Here is a 23428-nt window from a genome sequence, read left to right as displayed (position 1 = left end):
TTTATCATTCACACCAATTGCAAGGCAAAATGGCGCGAGCGGTAGGTGCCCGAGCTTTGGGTGTGAAAGAAACAGCAACTAAAACCAGAAAAGGAATGATTTTTGTTTTTTTTGCTCAACCTGTCGGTGCAAAGTGTGCCTTTATTTTATGTAGCCGACTTCCGTTTTCCACCCATTCCGTTCAGTTTGTATCCTGAATTGCAAGCTCTTCAAAGTGTGTGTACGAGTAAGTAAGACCAAGGGAAAGAGAGTGAGGTGCAATAAAAAAAGAACGCACATACACTAAAAGTACGATTTTCCACGCGGCTGGCGATTGAGTGCGGCATCACTGCATGGCTTCTAGACTTTCCTCTTTTTTTGTTTTTGGTCTCGCAAAGCACTATCCTAAGCTCATCGCTTCCATTTCAGGAAATGGATTTGAGTTTTCACTTATTCTTTACTTTTTTATGCTCCAATCTTTCCCCCCTTTGTGATCATGCATACTTCAATGCACGGCGGACATATGCAAGGAAAGGAGACAAAAAAAAACATCCATGTTTAAAGTATGCATTACCTCAACGTGCTAGTGTTGATTGGTAACCAGTGATTTGTTTCTAACGCGCAAATGCCATTTCATTTTTCAAAGGTACCAGGCGCCTCCTTCGTACGCTAGGAGTTAACGAAATTTAATCCTTTAATAAATAAATTAAGAGTAAAAAAGTCATTATTTCTTCATTCTCAGTACAATTCAAAATTAAAAAATGACATATAACACAAATAATTTTACTTTAACGAGAGAATATTTAGAGTTGTTACACTTCATGGAACATGCTTCCAGAAAAGATAGAAAATAATTATTTTTAGCTTCAAATGTAATTTGTAATAGTTGTAATCATTTGAAGCAACCAGATTTGACCATTCATTTAAGGGAGTCATGAAGATTAGATTGATTTTTCTATGCAGTTTGTTAGAATTAATTATAAAATATAAATATACAAATACAAATGACACAGGAAAAAGAAATTTTAATTTCATTGCCTGTTTTTGATAATTAAACTGTAAATTAAAAACATTTCATTCCATCGAACTGTACCCACTGCACACTTTGCTTAATTTTGTTGTCAGCCCAACCGTGCCCGCAGTCTAGTGCAGGCCGCACATGAAGCAATAGCATAACTTTATAACGCTGCAAGCGGGCGCCTGGTCGTTCACTGCGAAAAAGTGCGAAATTGCAAGTCCAGCCCAGCTCCATTATGTCCAGCAAAAGGAGTCATCGTAGAAATTCGCTCTCTCTCTTTTTATTCCTTTTTATAACAAAAACGTATGAAAAGCGGATTTCTCGATCGGCACGACGCAAGCAGCACTGATTCCTTCAGCGCTCTCCCCCTGTCTTTGTGCAGTTTTCCAGCTTGAATAGCAATGGTGGATGAAGGGAGGCGGAGAAGGTGGGGGGAGGGGGTGGAAGCCACTTGTGTCATCCTTGTCAGCAGTGCCCAATGTTGCTGCACACCAACATTGGATATGACAGTCGAAATTGAATTAAATTGACGTGAGCAAATAATATCGGCTCCCTTCCAGCGAAACGTTTCCCTGTTTTCTTATCCGTCCCGCCCCTCGCTCCCTTTGATTCTCATTTTCCAACTGATCAGGTTTCACAATCCTTTCCATCACATATCTACATATTATTATATGCTCGTTTTTTTTGTTGTTCTTGTTTCCACCTAGCGCCTTTTGCGTTGCCATGTTTCCTTCTTCGGCAAAAGGGCTTTCTTTCCCAGCCAGTTTTTGGCTAAGCTCAGACAGTTGAATCACGAGTTACGATGATGGGGATGATGGTGACAGCGGCACAGAGAGATATAAAGAAAGATTTCTCCCCCTCCTGCAACGTATCACCTTGGTCTGTTTGTTGATCTGCCGCAAGGATGGAAGGCGCTGTTTTCCTCGTTCGAACAAACGTGACAAAAACAGACACACACACACACACACGCTCTAGAGGTGTCCTTGGGAAACACCGGAAGTAGTAGAGTGTATTGCTGTATGAGCACCCTCTTCTGGAAAACGCACACACGCGCACATTCACACACGGTTACACGATTGGCAAAGTTGGCAAACAACAGGCGACGAACATTTGCACAAGCCGAGCATCAGCAGGGGCTTAGCCCTGGGATGACAACAATCTGGGCCGGCCCGCGCCGAAGGAAGGCACCGCCGGTTTGCCAGGGCGGAAGGTGTACCATCGAGCCGGAAGATATGCGTGTGCGTGTGCGTCCGCCGGGATCAGCAGGATTTATTCGAGGCGTCGAGTGGAACGAAAACCGAACTTTTTGGCCTCGCTTTGTGGTGCTCGTGGTGGTGCGGCTGAGGGCGGCAAGGGGATGACTAATATCAGCAGATTAGGACATTGTGTTGAGTTGGCGCTGCACACGTGGCGTGCGTGTTTGACTGTGTGTACTTTATTGTTTCAGGGGAACGACCAAATATAGCGAGCGCCGGGGCAAACCATTCCCTTTGGTGAGCTCATCATTTCAACACCGTTTCCGTTCCGTGCCGAAATAATGGAAAGCGCTACGGGAATAGTGCTAGCGGTGACAGACTCAACCAGAGGTAAGATGCCGCCGTGTGCTTCTTTCTGCGCTGGTTCTTCTGCGGAACAAAAGGGCCCCGTGCTTACCGTACGGCTGAGTACAACATCCCTGCCCGCCCCAGCAGCCACTCGTGTGACAAACACAGTGCGGGCGGTTTAGGGATATTGAATTTCCCCCCGAAAAAAAAGAAAAGCAGCACCGCCGCGCTCCGCCTGCCAGATAAATTTACCTACGCAACGGAATGTAATGTGCACCACCCTTGGCAGCGGCGGCATGTGCCCGCGGGGTTTTTTTCCCATTGAATGATTTCTCGAAACAATTCAAACCCGGCCCCGGCGGGAGCCGGATATTAGCTTCCACGGGACGGGAGCACCTATCACCTGGCCAGGGTGTCGATGTGGTTTTCGCAAAACATCGGAAGGTGTGCGTTAGTTTGCGCTTTCCTCCTTGCTCCGCTCCGTTTCTGGCACCGTGTTGCCTGTTTGCTTGTTTGCTTTAGCCAAGCGGGCGCGTCCTACGGTGATACGCCCTGAGCCGGTCCTCCGCAACGTCCTGCTCAGGTAGCTCGAGTCACAGACGAACTACAGCGAACGGTGAAAGATATACACAATCTACGGCGGATGTGGCAGCTATTCTCGATCATTCCTCGGCTTATTTGCTCCTCTCTCATTCTCTCTTTCTTTTTCTCTCTTTCTCTCGTACTAGTGTTTGATGCAATATGGGAATGTGTGTGCGTGGGGCGAAGGTTTATGGGTGCTAAAGATAAGCTACAGGCTGGTGCAATAATTTTTGTTCGCCACGCGCAGACCACATTAAGTGTGAAAATTTCCGGAACCACGTCTGGGTTTGCTAGTGAACCAACAAATAAAAAAAAAAAACTATCACTCGATGAGAAGTTCCAGTAGAAACGCGCCTCCAGCAAAAAGTCATTTCAAACATGGCAGCAGCACCAGGTTTCTTTGCCGACTGGGAGATATAGGCTGGTATTATTGAATCCGTTCGTAGCGGCGGCGTACGTCCCGACACTCATTTTCCTAACGTACTAGATCGTTGCTACAGTTATTCACCGCGGCGTTGTAGAACCGGGCGCAAGATATGTGTTGCCATCCCTAGAATTTCATGTGAGCGCCGTACGTTCCCGCTACGAACGGATTCAATAATACCAGCCATAAAGTCATCCCAGCAAGTTTGTAAAATCTTACAATGGTACAATGTAAAACTGTGACCATTTGGAAGTTGGAAAAGTGTCTTGAAACGAACTGTTATTAACGGTAGAAATAATGCAAACCACTTTCTACTATTCGAACCTCAGAACATTTTCCCAACCTCAGTCATTCCCAAGAATTCATGAAAATAAACAAAGCAAATAAACAATGTTTCAAAAAAAAGTCCGTACAGCAAAGATATGGACACAGGATTTATGGACTTTGTTAAAATTACAAAACATACCTTATCAATCAATTAAAATTTTTATTTATTCCACGAAGAAATAAAATGAAATATATGTGTATCAAATAGCATTGATTTCAACAAACAATAATTAATTCTATTTATAAAAATTATGAACATTTCCTTTAGCATCCTTTTGTCCTGAACAAAGTTTGGAGACACTCACTGGATTCAATTAAATTCAATTCATCTTAGTGTTATTGTGTACCGTAGGTATAACAATAGTATAACTTATTCTCTGTCAAATTTAAAAATAAACTATGAAAAAAGGGTGATAAAGGATAAAGTAGGAAGAAGAATCCTTAGGAAAGACGTAAAAGAAGGCGGGAGCGGATCGCGGCATATGAACAATCGAAATTAATCAAACGAGAAAATGTAATGAAAGAGCGAATGCATTGCACAATTGGATCAAAGGTTCCGAATGCTGTACGTCTTCGTTCTATTGTAGGGGGAGGTCTGAGTCAAAGAGACTGTGAAAGAACGTAAAAGTTGGTCAAGGAAAGAAGTGCAGGAGATTCTGTTGACAATAAAAGATGCTTTTGCAAGCACACGCCGCGATTTTAGTGATTCGAGACCTTATATTAAACAATGATCTTCGTAAGAGGAGGAAGTGAGAATCGAGTCCAAAGCATTTACGGAACACGGGAAGGGTAAAAGATTTTTGGAAAATGAGGAGCTAAGAAGGACATACGATTGAAGTGTACTCAATTATGGGTTAAACCAAGCTGCAATAAAGTTCTTCTAGTCAATGAAGATCCAAAAAGTCTGTTGCAGTTCGACATAAAATGACAAGAACACTGAAGGTCTTACTAATAACTAAGTTCAGATGGGTAAAAAACGAAAGCCATTCATCGAGTATAATGCCAACATCTTTGATGGAACTCGATCGTGTCAGTGGTAAATCTTTGATGCGTAGAATACAGGGTAAGTTGAGCGGCTGAAGGATATAATGGTACAGTAAGAAAGACATAACAAAAAATCATTAGATATATACGGTACGATAGTAAGAAAAGATTTAAAAGCCTTGGAAGACATCACACCCCGATAAGGAGGAGATGGAGTTACATATGTTTAAGTCATCCGCATACATCAGGAATAAATCATCGGAATGGATGAAGCGTATATCTTAAATATACAGTATGAACAGTAACGGGCTAAGTGTACTGCCTGGTTGGACACACATCGGACAGAAAAGATGATACCTAAGGTATCAAAGAGTATAACCCAAGTTTATTTAGTTTGACTTCGATAAAAACGGATTTTGTTCACGGGAAATTTCAGACACACTTCTCAGATGCCTTCATTTTTAAGATCAGCTATTAGTTTTCGAATTTCAACGGGAATTTTTTGGGACACTGGAGCACTGAGTGCACTTGAGATACAAGATTTGGGGTTTATAAGGCAGAACCTAAGGCCTTCTTGTGTCACAATTAACACGTTGGACATTTGACCCAACTAACAAAGGATCATTTTACCCAATGCACATTTGATACGATGCTCACGGTACGGACAATTGTTTTGCGCAGATTTTGTGAATGTTGGTGGTTCGTTTGTAAAACCAGTTTTTGTCAAAATTTTGGATAAGCTTAATGCCATTACAAGCAACTTCTTACACGAGGACCCATTTCAGTGGGCATAAAAAAGTGTGTGCGATGTAACCGTCAAACTGGCCCACTGGATAGTACTGGGAATGTAAGTTTCCCGCCCCTTTTTTTTCATGCAAAATCTCTAGGAAGCATAAGTATCTCAAATATCTCAAAATAAAATTTGCAAACCACCTACCTGACACTGGGGCAGCTCCACGTGCCCTTCCGGCCGCTGTGCCTTCCACCCGAGCAGCGGCGGTATGCAGACGAGCGCGGACATGATCCAGACGGCGGCAATCATGAACGCGGCCCGGGCCGGCGTCCGCGACTTGAGATACTCGATCGCCTTGGTGATGCTCCAGTACCGGTCGAGCGAGATCAGGCACAGGTTCATGATGGAGGAGGTGCACAGCAGCACGTCCATCGCGGAGTGGACATCGCACCACCAGTTGCCAAAGATCCAGTACCCCATCAGCTCGTTCGCGAGCGAGAACGGCATGATCACGAGACCGAGAAAGAAGTCGGCGACCGCGAGCGACGCGATGAACCAGTTCTGGATGTTTTTCAGCGTCTTCTCGGTCGCGATCGCTATGATGACGAGCATGTTGCCGACGACGATGACGATCATAAGTATTGTCACGATTATTGAGGCGATGATGATGTGGGGCAGCGTGTACCCGCTCGGGTACGCACCGTGCAGGATGGTGAGGTTCTCGCCCGGCCCGACACCGGCGGCGGTACCGCCGGGCCCGGCCACACCACCGGCTGCTGCTGCGGCAGCTGCCGCAGCCGCCGCCGCCGCCGCCAGGGAATCGTTAAACATGGTTGGGCCACCGCCGACAGTGCCGTTCGCTCCCACGATCGCGAGGAAGTCCTCCTGCGTGATGTTGCCCGGCGGCGACGAGACGAAATCCATAATCGCTACGGTGCCCTCCGCCCGCCGCACATTCGCACCCCCCCTCCCAAAACGCTCGGTGTGTCGGATTGCCGGCTCTTCGCTCTCCCTTCGGTTGAACGATGGTTGGATTCGATTCGTTCGCTTGTTCGCACCTTCTGCTGTCTTTGCCTCTTTGGTTTCTCTACTGTATCACTCCTATCGAGTACGCTAAATACACACACTGCTGCTGCTGCTGCAATTGTTGCACGAATATCTCTAGCATGACGGGTTTAGCGAGGTTCCGGTAGTTTCGGGCTCCTCGATTCGAGCAGTTGCAGCAATTACTTACAAAAATTCACTAACGCTTGCCTAGCTAGAGCGAACTCTCCTCTACCTTTTTTACTCGCGCGCGCTCACACACACACACACATACAAATTCACGTACCACCACGAATGACACGAACACGAACCTCCGCAACGCGTTAGACGACAAACCGACTTCGCTTGGAACACTCACGGCAGGTGAGTGAGTGCGTGCGTTTGACCGTCGTGTGTGGCCTTGTGTGTGTGTGTGTGGATTTTGTTACTTTGTTTCACCTGGCTGGCTATATTGCTTGACGGTGCCGGTGTCGGTTGCGGAGCGAGAAACAGTCCACGAGGATCGTGCTGAGGTCGCGGTTAGGAAGGAGTGGTACGTGGATGCAGGTAAGCGAACTCTACGGCCCGCTCGGCTTGGCGCTCTGGAGACACAAAATTTTACCCGTTTTTATCCGAAACTGCTGCTCGGCGCACGCTGCCTGACTGAGAGGCGCTGCGCTAACGAGCCTTTTGGTGTGCTTGTAGCCTGTGACGCTTGTGGCTGCGTTTGAGTGTGTATATACGTATATTTATATATTTATTGTGTGTGTGTTTGTGTGATTAGATTATTGGCCCTAGTGGTGGGCTAGCCGCGGTGTACTGTGGTTCAGTAGTATGTGTCTTACTGTGTCTTACTGTTACAGTTACTTATAGCAAACGACATTTAAAAACGCGAACAAACACACACGCACACCTAACACACATACACACACACACACATATACAATTTGGCGATATGACCGAGGGCCCGGTTCGATGCTGTTCCTTACTTCTAATGCACATCGAGCGCGCATACACACACACACCTACACACACGCACACACTCATACACACAAAGCAAAACACTTTCGATTTCACTCGCTGGCCCGATTAGGTTACGCCTCCATTGTCTTTCGCGTTTGGCGTCGATCGCTCGAGCTCGAGCAGTGTGGAAGCTTTTGTCCACGGTGGATCCCGGGGTCGGTCACCCAGGCTCCCCAGGCGGGTACCGTGGTAACACAATCTCCGCCACCAGCACACACACACACACACACACGCACACGGGGAGGGGTCAGCACCGCTACTCGGGCAGCGGGCCGAACCGGACTGTTGCGCTCAGCCGAGCCTGTCGCCTTTCCTGGGGCCGGCGGGGGCTCGATGACGGTGCACGGTAGCGCCACCGTGCGTGGCCCATCGCGTGCCCCGAAACCCCCTTCGGCCTACGGTGTTTGCGCTTTCTTGCGTCGCCTGCGTCTGCGCACCGCCGTCTGCTGCTTATCGGTGCTTATCGTGTCGGCTGGTCGGGCCCGGGCTGGCCACACCGACCGGCACCGCCCGTGCCTGAACGCGGTCGGTCGCTGCACAACGCTACCGGCGGTGGCCGGTACCGGAATGGTGGTCCCCGTCGCTGGTACCGCGCGCCTTGCTCAGGAATCTGCGTGGTAGAGAGGTGAATGGAAGGGAAAAGAAAGAAAGGGTGCACGTTAGTGGCGGGTTAGTTAAACCGGAGTTAAACAGGGCACGGGCAGATGGGTGAGGTACGGTGTAGAGAACATAGCCATCTGCGCTGCTGACACGTCGAAGGCAAACACGCAGTGAGCTCAAAACCAGTGTTGGGCGAATCTGAGTCAGACTTATGAGACTGAATGATTCTTGGAAATGATTCAATGAATCTGAATCTTGGTTGAAAAAAATCTTGAATATGGAAAGAGATATGAATCTCGAAGGATACATGAATTTCAAAATATTCATGAATCTCAAATGATTAATGAATTTCGAACGACTCATGAGCCTCTGAAGATTAAAGATTCTATAGAATTATGAATTCAGTAATCTTAAGATCCGTGAATCACAAATAAAATATAACTCTCGAAAGATTCATGAATCTCAAGAATCATGAATCTCGATAGATTCATGAATCCCAAAAGATTCATATATCTTTAGCTTCTTTTTATTCTTCGTCTACGTGGTCATGCTAAACTATTCAGGATTTTGAGACATTTTGCAAGTACCACGCTGCCGGATGGTTACTCAATTGACAATTTCGAGATCTAAAATCGGGGTTTCGCTCTATTTACATTCGAACCCCTGTTTAAGGGACTTTTAGAACAAGCCCTTTAAAATCGACGGTGATGTGGCTTTTTCGTTGCTTTCTTCTCTTCTTCTTCCTCTTTGGCACAATAGCCGCTGTCGGTCAAGGCCTGTCTGTACCCACTAGTGAAGTGAGTTTGGATTTAAGTGACTTATTGTTATCATAGCAGGATTCGGGATTTGAACCCATGACAGGCATGTTGTTACATCGTACAAGTTGAAGACTGTACCAACCAGACCGGTCCAAACCGACTTTCTTCGCTAACCTTTGGGAAATAACGTTTCCAATTCTTATTATTTACACCAAATTTTTCATCACCAACATTTCACCAAATAACCCAGTACGAAATTTGCCAAATATGACGCCAAATATAAAAAAAGGAAATCTAAAACGAATTAAACACCTATTTTTTCATCATCCAATAGAAAAAAGTCATTCGCATGCACAAACGAAATGTTGACACTTTCTACACGATTTATCACACACAAATAATCACATATTTTGGTATCACGAGCAACATTCGAGTAGATTATGGTTAAAAATTTACAACAAATGTCACTTGGGTAGTCCTTGCTGCAGAGTGACGGTCAATTCTAGGCATGAACCCATGGCAGATATGTTGGAAATCAAAAATATCTAAAATTTCATGAATTTTCAGTGCCACCTATAGAGATTATTGAATCTTCAGAGATTCCTGAATTTTTAGAGATTCATTTATGTTTAAAGGATAATTAAATCTCTCCATTTTTTCATGCAAAAAGATTTGTTGGAGATTCATGAATCTTTGGAGATACATCAATCTTAGGAGATGCATGAATCTAAAGGCTTAGGAACGTTTGGAGATTCGATTCGAGGTCCGAATCACTCATCGCTAACGATTCATATGAATGTGTCTCAACACAAGACACATCATTAGACTCTAGCTTCCGAACAAGACTTCCGACTCTAGCAAATGTTCAGAGCTAAATGGAGGTGCACCGTTAGACATCTCGACAAACAAGACAACCATTGTCTTAAACCTGTCAAAATTTTCAAGTTCGATGTCTTGTTCGATTCATCCCAGAGTGCCTGCTAGGCGTGCATCTATGAGGCACTTCACATTGTATGAAAAACCTAACGGTTATGTGGGTCAAATAATAAATAGCATCGACAGCCGCACTGTAGGTCGTGTGCAGGTCGCCCCGTCAATGCTGATCGTACCAGAGGCGTTGCTGTACTAGGCTCACATGTCTAATGAATCTGTACAGTTTGATCTGAAAAAAAACTTCTCAAAGTGCAAAACCAAGGTTAAAATCCAGGGGTGGAACAGTTCCGTGGATCGATTGTTTAATTGTTTGCAATGTTTCTTAGAACTCACACACTTCTAGTCGTCTAGCCGAACAATAACAGTCTATGCTCCATGCACATACGTGGTCGCGCAAACAATCGACAAACAACCTAATGCACTTTCCCTCCCCTTTGCTGCAACCACACGAACAATCGACGTTGCACCGAAAGCATTGAGAGAAGGATGGGAATGACTTGCACTGCAGCTCTCGTGCAGCCGATTGTGCGCAACTGCCGTGTTTGCGCATTTGCTGGTTGTGCGTGCGGCAGCCGTTGCGCAGCACGCTGTACGCAGTAATTTCTCTACGCGCTCTCCGGGAGTTAGGGGGGAGGGGGGGGGGGGTTACCAACAGCAAACAAAACATTCATCACCGCACTGCAGCGACGATGGAAAACTGCACATTGTGCCTAACCTTGTTGCCCTTCCAATGCTGTGTTAATGTGTGCCCTCTTTTGCGCTTAATGCACACACATACAACACACAGATCTCCGGTCCGGTTTCATAATTCGGTTAGTCAGAAGCTTGTTTGTGCTCTGTAATGTCGTCAATGCTCTACGCATTATTGTTTTGTTTTTGTTCGTACATTTCCCTCCTTTCTGATGATTTTGTTCCAAATGTGAACATCTATTTATCAGTTTTAAAGCCAAACAGCATCTTCCATTCTGTACAGCTAATATAGTTCTCCGAGCAGTACGCAACCGCACCATCGACCGAAAAAAAAAGATAATCTTTTTCATGTGCGCTCTTGCTGTGTCTCAAATGCCTTTAAGCCACGCGGGCATTAGGGCAGCGGTGAGTGTAATAAATTTTAATATTTTATAGACACCAGACGGCCGACCAGTTCTATTTTACGCGGCAAAAAGGTTCTACCAGCACCTCCTGCCGTCTGTACCCCTCACACCGCCCCATCATATCAAATGATCCCGCTATTTCAAGGCCTCCCGGTAGACTCGGTCTACCCAAACGAGCCCTTTAACGGCGCCCAGGAACGACATAAAGAATCTGTTTTTGCCCCGCACTTGATATTTCGCTTCCATTTTTTGTTTTTTGTTTTGTTTTGCTGTTGTTGCTGCTTTGGTTAAAATAATGTTCACATTGCGTGGTGATGTACGGGAGAGTAGAGTATTGGCAGGGTGGTAAATCCCTGTTGGTTGTTTTTCGTTTGTTTTTTTTGTTTTGTTTTTTGTCTGTTTTTTTTTTTTTTTTTGAGTGGACCGGTAAAGAAGAAGTGAAAATTGAGCCCACCAAGAATGCTCGTGCTCTTCGCTGGCAACCCCCGCGGCGACATAGCGGAGGATTTGCCCGCAGACAGTAAGCCCGTTTAAAAGTTCAATACTTTAGAAAGGGCGAGAAGAACGGCCGAGAAAGATGCTAAAAAGATCGTTACCACCTGCACACACACATACACACGCAAGCACTACTTACTTTTGGGAGCTGGCCGGGGCACAGACACGATACCTTTTTTAGCTACCCCATTCGCCCTCGCCCTCCCACACCCCTCACCATGCCATCCCGCAATTCGCAAGCACGAATCGAATCAATCATCTTAAAAGCTTTCACCCTCCGAGAAGTGTGACCGAACAGAGCGGCAGAGAGCTAGAGAGAAAGCGGGGAAGGGGCGATGGGCGGGCTGCGGGAAGGTTACAATATTTATCAATCAGCTCAATCTAGCGTGTTAGAGGCCGCCTTTTCGGCGGGGGGGAAAGAAAGGATCACGCGAAAATGTCGACACCCAACGGTAGGCGACGGCGGTGCGCGCATGAAGATGGCAGCAAATGGAAGGAAGTCAAATCCTTTCGTGAAATCTCTCTTACTTACACGCACACACACACACGCACACGCAGGCTCATTCGATGAAATAGAGGCACAGTTGTACATCCATATTCGATTGCGATTGTGGGGATGATGGCAAAACAAAAACAACAGTGCGAGGGCTGCCTGCTTCGAGCGTTGTATTAGCACTCTGTTGGAATTCTCTTTGGGGTTTTTCCAAATTGCACTCAGTGTGTGTATATTGTACATTGTGTAGCAAAGTGGTGCGATACCTCTGCTCGTAAAGCATGGATCGATTGGAAAACTGGCCAAGGTATATGTCTGGAAACTTCAGATATTTAACTTTATTTATCCATTCCTTCGCTATCAACTAATTTGTACATTATCGTCTAGTTATTCTTACACCTTTTTTTTAACAGTGATACATACATACACGCAGTTTAGGCAAATTAATGGTCTCTATACCAAAATATCTAATAATGGGGCCCTATCCGTTTTAAGTTCGTAGGCTTACATTTCAGCCTGTCAGCTATTGGCATTGTATAGCAGTTTTTGAGCAGCTATCTAAGTGGATATAACATACAGGTGGGCTTATCCCAAGGTGTATGAATTAAGAAGACTGATTTTTATCGCTCCTGTTTCTGAATGAAGATTTTACAAGTGTTTTGTGTATTCGTCAAGTCTCCAGAAAGCTTGTTTGAGCTAAATTGTTCACCAGTTCTGCCAAAAAGTGATATTCAAATTTGGTTATAAAAAAAAATGCTATGAGACCACCTGGACTACATACACTTTGATTGTAGATTCCGTCACCAGATCACTTTAATGCACCTTGGGATAAATGCAAGCATCACCTTGTTTTGCCATTTTTCGAGCAAGTACTCGAATCTAATTCTAGCTTTGAGGCGAGAATAATCTAGACTGAAAATCGCAGGCTAGTTTTGCGTGTGGTTTAGTATGGAGTGTTTACATGATTTCTGCCTGTTAAACTCTATACAAAAAGCTGACTAGAACCGTGAAGGGCCCCAATGTTTTGTTATACTTTTAACGAGGCTTTGATTCAACACCTTCCCATGGGTGGATAAATCGTTCAATGTTTTCAAAAGTATGATCTAATTATTGATAACGCTTTCAACATGTTCAACCATTAAGAGCAATTGCATATTCTTCAAATGCAGAGCTCTAATATTTATATGGATTCGGAGAAATCATGTCTTATCAATAAGTAGAAAACGCTAACAATTAAAGTAATCATTTCGTATGATTGGTAGCCTCCAAATTAGATCGTACAGATCAAGGTACGAAGCTAGGATCTGATGCACAAAGATGGACTCAAGGATGGAAAGATATTTAAGCAGGTTTGAGTGGATGCACAACAAAACGTGTTACAGATTATTCACTGATCGAGCAAGAAACTTGACATATTTGTCGTACAGTTACGGTTGAAGTAAGGCAATGGTGTTTCCCTTACGTTGCAGTTTTTAATACCATTCCGGCGATGATGGTTAAACATAATCATCAGATTCTGAAGCTACGTTTTTACTTTTTCGAAAATGTTTTTACGTTTTTTTTAATCCGCAACTAAGCTGTTTAGATTAGCAATATCCATACCTCTTTAAAGCTGATTTGTTTATTTGTTTATTTGTAAATGTTAAGTGATTGGCCATCATTGGCCTTATCACTGATCTTATAAACTAAACGTATAATAACATAAAGCATCACGGTACAATGTAACATCAGCACAAAATAAATAACAAAGAGTATCACAGCATGAAAAACATGTTAACTTAGGGAATTCCAGTCGAAAGAGTCATAGTGTGCATTAAATCGGATAGCCATCGCAGTCAAAGGTTCATTATCGTTATATGCACGTCTAGTTTGGTCAACTCTTAGTAGCCTAAAGTTTCTTAAAATACGAGCAGGTACGTGAAAATTAACTCTATCTAAAAGGTCCTGATTGATTGATGTTTTTTTGCCTATGCATACATTATTTTTGCAAAAATCTTTAGCAATGCTCAATTTCATATTTTTCTACGAAAAGGACGCATAACTTGTTCCATAAATTAGGCACTACAAAGATAAGCTATTAAGGAGCGCCTGGATGATTTACAAGGTTTGCACTAAATAAGGATAGAAAACTCTGATTCAATTAAATAGTTTCTTCGTTTGATGCATCCTTTCGTGGCTTTCAATCTTTTTTTCTTATCAAGTTTTCGATATTTAATTCCGTCGTAAAACATTTCATAATTGTTCCATGGGTCACATGGAAGATGCTCGCTACCGCATGTGACCTGCTGGTTTCAGAGTATTTATGCCTGTATTAAATCATTTATTTTATTATTTGTTTTTATGTATATTGAGCAGTAAATTTTTGAAGAAATTAATGAAACAATATGTTGTTGCACAAAACCAAAAACAAGTAAATATATATTAATGACAAATAACAAGATACAAGCAGCTCAATCCAACGGTATTGTTCGCAGATTTCCACGGTAAATGTGGCTGTTGAGTATTTATAGATAGAAACAGTTCGTATATACGACTGTACGACTGCAAAGAAACGAAGATTGGAAATATCAATTGATACATCTTACATCCTCTTGAATTGATTGACAAATATTCTACAAATCACAGGCGCTCTGTGCACTCTATGGTCCTCCACTCAATCCAATATTCCTCTTCCTATTTGACACGGCCTTCAGTGTATGCCTGCCATACGCCTGTAATGGACTTCAGGGCTATCCATAGTTTATTGGTTTATCTGCTGCTGATCCTGCTATGATTAATCCAATCATCAACGTACAAAAAATGTCCCAATTTTTCTTGCCAACCGAACAAAACAACAACCAATACCATACAACGTATGGCGTACAGTGTGAGGCATGAAAATGGTAGTAATTTTTAAGCACGAATGGAAAAAGTAAAGGTTTCCATTTTGGAGGTTTCCTTTTTTATATTATTTTTCTCATTTTTCATATCAATACAAACAGCGCAGCGCTGAACAGCGCGCCACCGGAGATCGATTCGCATTTCGCAACAATCCAGAAGAAAAAGGAAAACCGCCCCCCCCCCCATTCCCCAGAAACCGAAAAGATCCACGCATTCTTTCGAGAGAAAAGGCAAGCATCGGCTCGTTAACGGAAGCCAGACAAAACAAACCAGCCGTTTGGCTGCCGCTGTTCGGCAACAGCGCCGCGCTATCCAAGATCAGAAGTGAACCCGGAACGGGGCGCAATAAGCAGGGGAGGAAGTCAAAAATCCATTGTGATGGTGCGATTGTGTTGTCTGTTGCCGTATTGTTGTTGTAGTTGTTTCCTTTTTTTGTCGATGCTTTTGTTTTGCCCGGGCGGCTGGAGGAGAGGTGGACGGGAGGGATTGAAACAAGAAACCCTCCGCCCCGAACGAACGTCATGTGTAAAGGGCAATTCATTACTGCAATTTTTCACTGCCACTGATTTTTCAGAATTCCCCTGCTCCTCCCTCCCGTTCTCTTATCACTCGCCATCCTTCTTGGCTTCGGTGCCCCATCAGCTTCGTTTAACAAGCAGTCGTTTGAAGGGGAATTGACACCGAGATGGATTTTATTCGTGTTTCGTGTCCTTTTGATACTCGTGCACTCCGTTTCTAACGCTATCTCTCTCTATCTCCCTGTCTCTGATACGCTCTTTCTTCCTCTTCGCACTGGTTCATGTCTGCTCTGACAGGTTCCTTTGGACGTGCACACACACACACACGTACAGTGGAGCTGATGGGGAAGTGATCTCAAGCTTTTTTGGGAAGGTGAGTTTGACGCTTCCTTTGCCTATTCCGGCTGTAGCGAACGCCGTAATGATTGATTAGTGGGTAGTTAATTTATAATTTATTTCAAAATCCATCCCACGAGACGCGTGTAGGAATAAATTTCGCCATCAATCAGCGCAGGAAGCTGCTTGCCGCGTGTATTTGGGAATGTGGGTCTTTTTTATATTTTGAATGATTTTTTGTACAGTGATTCCTTTAAAGAATGAGCAAGTATTTCCCATTATTTGATAGCTTGACAATGGCTTGTATAATCCATCGAATTTGATTTCAGAAATTTATTTAAACTAGCTAATTTGGTCCGGTTTCAGGGCTAGTAAGTACAATTTTGGGGATATTTAAACGCTTCACGATGCGCGTAAAGGATTAAAAAACGCAATTCTCAAGTGCCTTTTAGATCCAAGAGACACATTAAGAGAAACTTGGTCATTAACTTACACAGGCCGTGGAACTGATCCTGATACTATTCCGGTCTTCAAACCGATTCTGACACCATACCGGTCCAGGAATCCATATCAGAACTATCGCTGAATCCATTGCAGTCCAGGAACAAATCCCAAACCCATTCTGGTTCTGGAATTGATGATCCTACTTACATATCGGGTTGAATAAAGACGCCGAACTCCGTGTTAGTATTTTTTATGAATTAGGTTTTTGTGCATCGATCATAGAAAATGTCTTATTGAACTAAATGCTCACAAATTACAACGCCCTGTTACTTTTAATGTAGTTGGCGCAAACGTAAACGCAGAGAGCGAATTGAAACACACTAGGCGCATGGAGATTGTAAACTTGACTGAAGACGACTCCCACCTTGTTTATCGAATCCGACTGACCGAAAGTGGTTCGATAGTGTGACGCACGTATTACTTGATTTCGCCTTGTATTATTTGATGAGCGTCCCGGACGGAGCAGAGAAGTTCATAGCACTGAGTAGGTTGGGCGCATCAATTTCACCACTAATCAAACCTGTCACAAAGAGACGTTGGGTGTTCGCACGTCTGTTCTAGAGAAGGCATCGAACTGGCGTAATATGGACGTACGTCACCATGTCTCCATGGAAGGAGCTTTGTAGCAAATCGCGTGGTTTTTCTTTGAATTGCCTCAATACGCTGACTAATAGACTGAGCTGAGGGACTGCAGACAAATTAATATTAAACCTGCCCAAACTATGGAATAAAACATCATGCTTATGCAGTTAGACTCGCAAAATGTCTTAGTAACCCTGAAAATAATCCACAGCATCCGATTAGGTTGGTCGTATGCGGCCTAAAGCTGAGGATTTTGTCAAGAAGTATTCCTAAATCAGGTACACAATCGGTACGTTGTAGCAAGTTGTTGTTGATTTTATAGTCGTATGTTATCGAACTTTGAGATCTCCAAAACGATATAACCTTTTGCAATTGTCCGTCCTACCTTAGAATTTGTATTATTTGGACTTCGACTCAGCAATATTTAATAGATAAGCTAGAATCGGTTCAACGCAAGCTTGATCGTTCATTGCTTTATCATCTCCCGTGGTCTAGTAATTCTGTTTGTCCCTCTTACCGTACAAGGTGCCTGTACCTTGGACTAGAACCTCTGCAACATAGAAGAAAGACGGCACAGTGCTTATTTATACACAAACTTGTTAGCAGATCTTTATACGCCTCGTCAATTCTGAGTAAATTGAACTTTCAGGGCCCCAGTAGAATGTTAAGAACCAGGACATTATTCAACATAGAATGCAGATCGAGTAATTTTGGATCTAACGATCCTTTATTAAAAATGATAAGTGCCTATAACTCGCAATGTCGACTTGAACTTAAACTTAAACAATTTACGGACCTTTTTACAGCTTAGTATGACGCATCCACAGTTTTTGTTATTTTACTTATTTATTTAGTTAATTGACAGTTAAACTGCTTATGTCTTTCGATGCGTTATTAATTATAGAAATAAGTATGTTATGTAAGCTTACGCCAGCTGGATAGCTTTCGGAATAAATAATAAAAATAATAATAATAATAATAATAAAAATTAAAATAATAATAATAATAATTATTATTATTATTATTATAATAAAAATTAAAATAATAATAATAATTATTATTATTATTATTATTATTATTATTATAATAATAAAAATAAAAAAAAATAAAAACAATAATAATAATAATATAAATAATAATAATAATAATAATAATAATAATAATAATAAAAACTTAGGTGAACATATTCTCATCTATCTTCTGAGCCTGAGGCTTCCTGGGCAGTTTCTTGTAAAATTTTTCGCAGATCTTCTTAGTGGACACTTCCAGCTTCCGAATCATGACCAATATGGCATTTAAATGATATTGTCTGTTCCTAGATAGCACATGATATGATGCATAATAAAAATTATGTAACCCACTTAAAGTAGCCGCCTCTATGCATACTTTCTCAGCAAAGAAAATTTAAAAAAGAAGTATCATAAAAAATAAAATGTGTATCGTTCTTTCTTTACTTCTCGACACACTCAACACCTAAGTCGGCGTTGCGTTTCCCATAGCTATTGCTATTGTACGGCTGTAAACTCGACAATAAGCATCAAAGAAACTGTTGGAAAGTAACGCTGATCAGCCTTTAGTAGATTTCTAGCATAAAGATATTCATTTCAATTTATCTCGTTTCTCCCAACATTATTATTCCGCAATATTTAACATCATCTTGAATTGTTCTCCAATTTTGGTACGAATTTACGTTGCGCAACGACTCGGGTTGGCTCATTAGATGCACGCGTGTAAATGCAAGCACACGCCCTTCTCCTGATTTACTACTATCCACCCACCGTTTATAAAAGCCCTCACAAAAACCCGGCTGGTTTGAGGGTTAATTAAATTAGATTCACGGGCATCCGCTAAGACGAGGTTTCACTGTCCGCGATGTGGCCTGGGCGATCGATCGGTGTATGCAAATGAGACAAGTGCGAGGCTGTTTTTTTCACCCCCCCCCCCCCCCTCCACGCCCCCTCTGTTTGTTTACGCACAAGTAAAACGGCCGCGATATAGGGTAGGAGAAAAATACACGCACACGGCAGCAAAAAAATGAGCCACCCAGATCTTAAATCATTAGTTTCGCCCCCGGGGTCAGCCGACCTGTTGCGCGAAGGTGCACGAGCCCCGCGTGCGAAAAGTTTCATGAATCGCTTGTTAAACATGAGCACTGCTGCGAATGTACGCACGCCGGTACATATCGTAGTGCTGTGATGTTGTGCGAGCTGACTTTAGATGAAATCAAATTAACGTCACGCGCTTACGAGGCGCCACGTTTTCTCCAACAAACTGTAGTGCAACCCGGAACTGGCTGCAGCTATAATTCGTGGAAGGGCGGCGAAGGCCCTTTCATGTACCCGGTAAAGCGAAAACAAAATCTGACAAATAACGAATTTTATTTATTTTTCTAGAACCCCCCCAAAACGGCGTTAAACAGCGCAACCCAACTGCAGCAACAGAAAAGGGTAAATACAACTCCTCTTGAATAAAAAAAAAAACAAGACCCAAAGCACGGGGTAAGCGGTAATTGAATTTCGCAATGCTCTACAAGCCTCGGAACCCGATTGGAATGCTAGCTCTCCCTTCCATCCTCCCCTATGCGCGACGTACTATTTGCGTGCTGAAACCGCCAGAGCACGACCGCCACATAAAAATAGGCCCGAATTGGCTGCCGGGTTTCATCGCGCTTCTTAATAACAATATTTACTAAATTTCTCGTGCCATCCCGTGTTTTGGGCGGCGGCCATTTTTTTTTGTTTTTTGTTTTTTGGGCGAAAGGGAAACTTATCGCTGCCCCCAATTTACTGCCGCCACTCCCTCAGTATCAGCGCATCCGTGAGGGACGCATGGAGAGCCGAAGACGAGAAAATTACCATCATGAGCATCTAGTTTGGGGTTTTTTTTTTGCGGCTGGCTCAACAGGCGGCTATCATCCAAAAAAGGTGTTGAAAGGTTTTTGGGAAGAAAAGGGTCCACGCCGGTATTGGTCTGCGTGGGAAAAGAAGAATAAAAAAAACCGCCCCAAAAACCCCGCCCACGTGAGCAAAACAAAATTAAATTTGCTTCAATTCAGATCGCCATTGCACGCGCTCAATTGTCGATCAGTCATCGGAAAAGTGGAAAAAAAAAGTCAAAACATTGACATTGTGAAGCTGAGAAAGCTTCTATTTATGCTATCCCCATTTGTGACGTGTAACAGCGCTGAAAGCGCAGTCATTTCGAGTGCGCCTGAAAGGTAGGCACACTTCGGCACAAACCGTTCCAAAGGCGTGCTTACTAGAAAAGGTCAAACAAGTGGTGCTAAACTGGCTCGGTTAAGCAAGCGCCCATTGCGCTTCAAATGTTGGTCCTTTTTTTTTAAAGGTCCGAACTTCATTTCGTCGAGCTTCTGTCCGTCACCGCCTGGCCTGGTGGTGGAGAGCTAGCGCACGAGGGCAATAAATTAACCATTCGACCAATGCATTCGGCCGATGCCGAATTTGATGAACTGCCCGGTCGCTTCAGCTTGCCGTTGCAGCGAACAATCCTAACAATCGCGTGCTGCGTCACACGCGGAAGTGCTGCGAAATGAAATTGGAGCTTGATTTGATTTCATTCGAATCGATATCTGGAACAATCTTGGGCGTTAGGACGGTGGTGCACTCCCGCGAGCCAAGCATCGTGCCATCGTCTGCGCACGGGCGTGCGAGCAAACACACGCCCGAGGCCTTGCCGCGGCTGCTCCGCGGCTGCCACAACACATATATTTGCCTATCAAACAATACGCGCGCCGTGTGTTTACACGCTGCCAGCCCAAAGACGGCGATGCCAACATCTCCTGGGCTGGGCTGGGAGCATGCTCTGCGTAGCGTAATGTGTGATTTGCCGGCATCGAGGTGAAGGCAGAGCTGCCGGCGTACGCGGACAGACGGCGCAACACGCACTCACACACATCAATGTAGATGCGGTTGTTCCGGGCACTCCAGGGCCCTCATGCTCAGTATCTGCCCCGTCCCACACCAAAAGTTTCTTATACGTGCAAGCACGCGTGCACGAACGTGTCACGAAAAGCGACCCGGTGTGTATGTGTGTGTGTGTGTGTGTGTGTGTGTGTGTGTGTGTGTGTGTGTGTGTATGGGTGTACGTGTACGCAACGCAAGCGAGGTCGGACGAAATTCTCCTGTCAGAATGGAATTTAATTGAAATTGATTCCGCAGGCGCTCCCGTGGCCATGGCCGTGGTACCACCATTGCACCACAACCAATCCCCCTCCTTCCCTTGCCTCAAACCTTTCTTCTTAACCGTTCTTTCGCCGTACCCAGCGAGCAGGAGCCAGCCTCGAGGGAGTAAGCTTCCGCTTTGCCATCGTTCGCTTCTTTCTACACACAGCCACACACACACACGCAATGTACACGCACCACACAATACAATATATCGCTCTCTCGCTCTCTCTCTCTCTCTCTCCAACTGTCCCTCGGTACCCTTTGCCGGGCCGAAAAAGAGCAGGGCAAACGTGGAAGAATGCAGCAAACAGCGGCCCGGAATGGCATTCCACCGGCGGGATCCGCTATTGCAAAGGCACACTGCCCAGGCCCAGGCTCCATCCATCATCGCCGCCCATCCATCCTGCTGCCATTATCGGAGCAGCATCGGACAGGAACATCACTTTGCTCCTCACACGCACACACACACACACACACACACACACACACACAGACAGTACGCAGAAATATTCACTCGCAGCACGGGGTTGGCAGGCATCCGGGGAACGACCCGGCAATCGTTCCGATTAAGCATTCACAAGTGTCACGTCAACAACTATTTGTGGCCTTTTTCGCTTTCCCTTCCACTCCTTTCCTCGTCCGACTCCTTCCTTCCCACCCACCCCTATCACCCCTCCTAATACTTCCACATCCTGCTCAACGGTGGGGGTGGGCGGGTGGCTGAACGGGATATCGATTTCTGCATCTCCAAGCAAGACAAGTGTCCACACCGTCCACAGACCGCCGTTGGACGTTGGACTTTTCCTCGGCAAAGCTGTTTGATGGATTGCTTTGCCAGTTAAGCTCATTACCTGGCAAAGCGCAGGACGCGCAGGAACGATGAACGATAATCCGATCACGGCACCAGGCACCGCTCTCCCCATTCTACCCCGGAATGTACATCCGACTTCCAAATTGGGCGTGTGCAGTGTGTGCCCTAGAGCACTGCATAGGGAGCAGCGAAATTGAAGGCACCAAATCTCGGCTTCGGGCGTTCCGGTTCCGAAAACGATTGTGCTGGCGAAATCCCGGGCACCGGGCAGCATTATACCAAGACGAAAGTGCTCGCAGTCAACATCGCTCCTGGCTGTATGCGTTCCTTAAGCCGTCTGTTCGTGCCCCAAAATGCTACGAGTTGTTGTAATGCATTCCAGTAAAATAGAGTAGCACCGATGATGAATAACTCCTGGTGGAGGACTCTGCACTCCACAAACTTCAATCGAAAGCATTTCGTGCTTTTTGAAGGCTAAGAACTAACGACACAAAAGTACAGCCCACACGAATTATCGACACTACGATCGTGTATTGTATACACCTTGGGGTTTTGTGAAATCAAAACGCTCTGAAAAAGGGTTTACTACAAATGTTCAAACATGATGGGCAGCAACAAGTAATATCGAATGAGTTTGTTGACAAGTTTGCAGCAAAGCTCATACAAATATTGAACCACAACACCTAAGTACTGAGCTAGACACTGTGCCTTATGATAATGTTAATATCTAGGTCTCAAATGTGGATAGAACATCAACATTCAAAGCAGCACTTAAAAAAACAATCAAAGCTGCTTAAATCAGCAACCCTATGCAGAACCTGATGAAGAACCGGCAACTTTCCTAAAAATCCGTATCCGTGGAGATATACTATCAGTGCCACAAACTCATTTGTATGACATTTCACTACATTCTGATGTAGGGTGCTCACGCAATGGAAACTGTCGTGGATGACTCCGGTGCATAAAAAAGGCGACAAATCTTCTACAGACAATTATCGTGGTATCACATCGTTGTGTGCAACGTTAAAATGCTTGAACTGGTTGTGTACCAAAGCTTAATGTCTCACTGCCGTTCTTCACTCGCTCTCATGGCTTTGTACCACAATGGTCGGTAAATACAGATTTGCTGGAATTATGCATTTTAGCACATCCAGGATTTTCACTAGGATATCAGTTGGATACAGACTTTAATATACACAGACTATAAACAGATTTTAAGGCCACGTTCGATCGACTTAATCACTCTTTATTCCTTTCTAAGCCTCAGCGCATGGGATCAACTCAATTTGTTACTGTCATGGCTAAGCTCATATCTATTAAATAGAATATACTGAGTAAAAATTGATTGTTATGTGTCTAACACGTTCAAGAGCCCTTCAGTAATTCCACAAAGTAGTAATTTAGACTCAATGTTATTTTTGGTGTTTGGTGTTTGGTGTCGTAAAAATTGCCTCACGATTGCAGTTGAAAAATGTACCCTGGTGTCCATCTTCTGATATTTGACTGATATTTGATTCTTTAAAAACCATCTTCTGATATTTGACTACAAGCACTAGGACGCTCGCAAGTACATCGCGACTTAGGAGTCATGTCAAACAAATTA

The 23428-nt window shown here is 44.2% G+C and overlaps 1 protein-coding gene across 4 annotated transcripts in view; it reads right to left on the bottom strand.

Annotated features, from left to right (window-relative positions):
• LOC120960949 (alpha-2Db adrenergic receptor) overlaps positions 1-23428 on the bottom strand; it is a 195928-nt gene that overhangs the window by 161963 nt on the left and 10537 nt on the right. For all 4 annotated transcript variants that reach the window (XM_040384447.2, XM_040384448.2, XM_049609059.1 and 1 more), the window contains one exon: positions 5796-8247. In XM_040384447.2, coding sequence (XP_040240381.2) covers positions 5796-6515 — 720 coding nt within the window. In that variant the 5' untranslated portion in view covers positions 6516-8247. The remainder of the gene's footprint in view (positions 1-5795; positions 8248-23428) is intronic.

This window comes from Anopheles coluzzii, chromosome X (genome assembly GCF_943734685.1).
Source record: "Anopheles coluzzii chromosome X, AcolN3, whole genome shotgun sequence".
NCBI classification, from domain to species: Eukaryota; Metazoa; Arthropoda; class Insecta; order Diptera; family Culicidae; genus Anopheles; species Anopheles coluzzii.
Note: the sequence above shows the minus strand (reverse complement) of the source record. Positions and strands in the feature narration are given on the sequence as shown.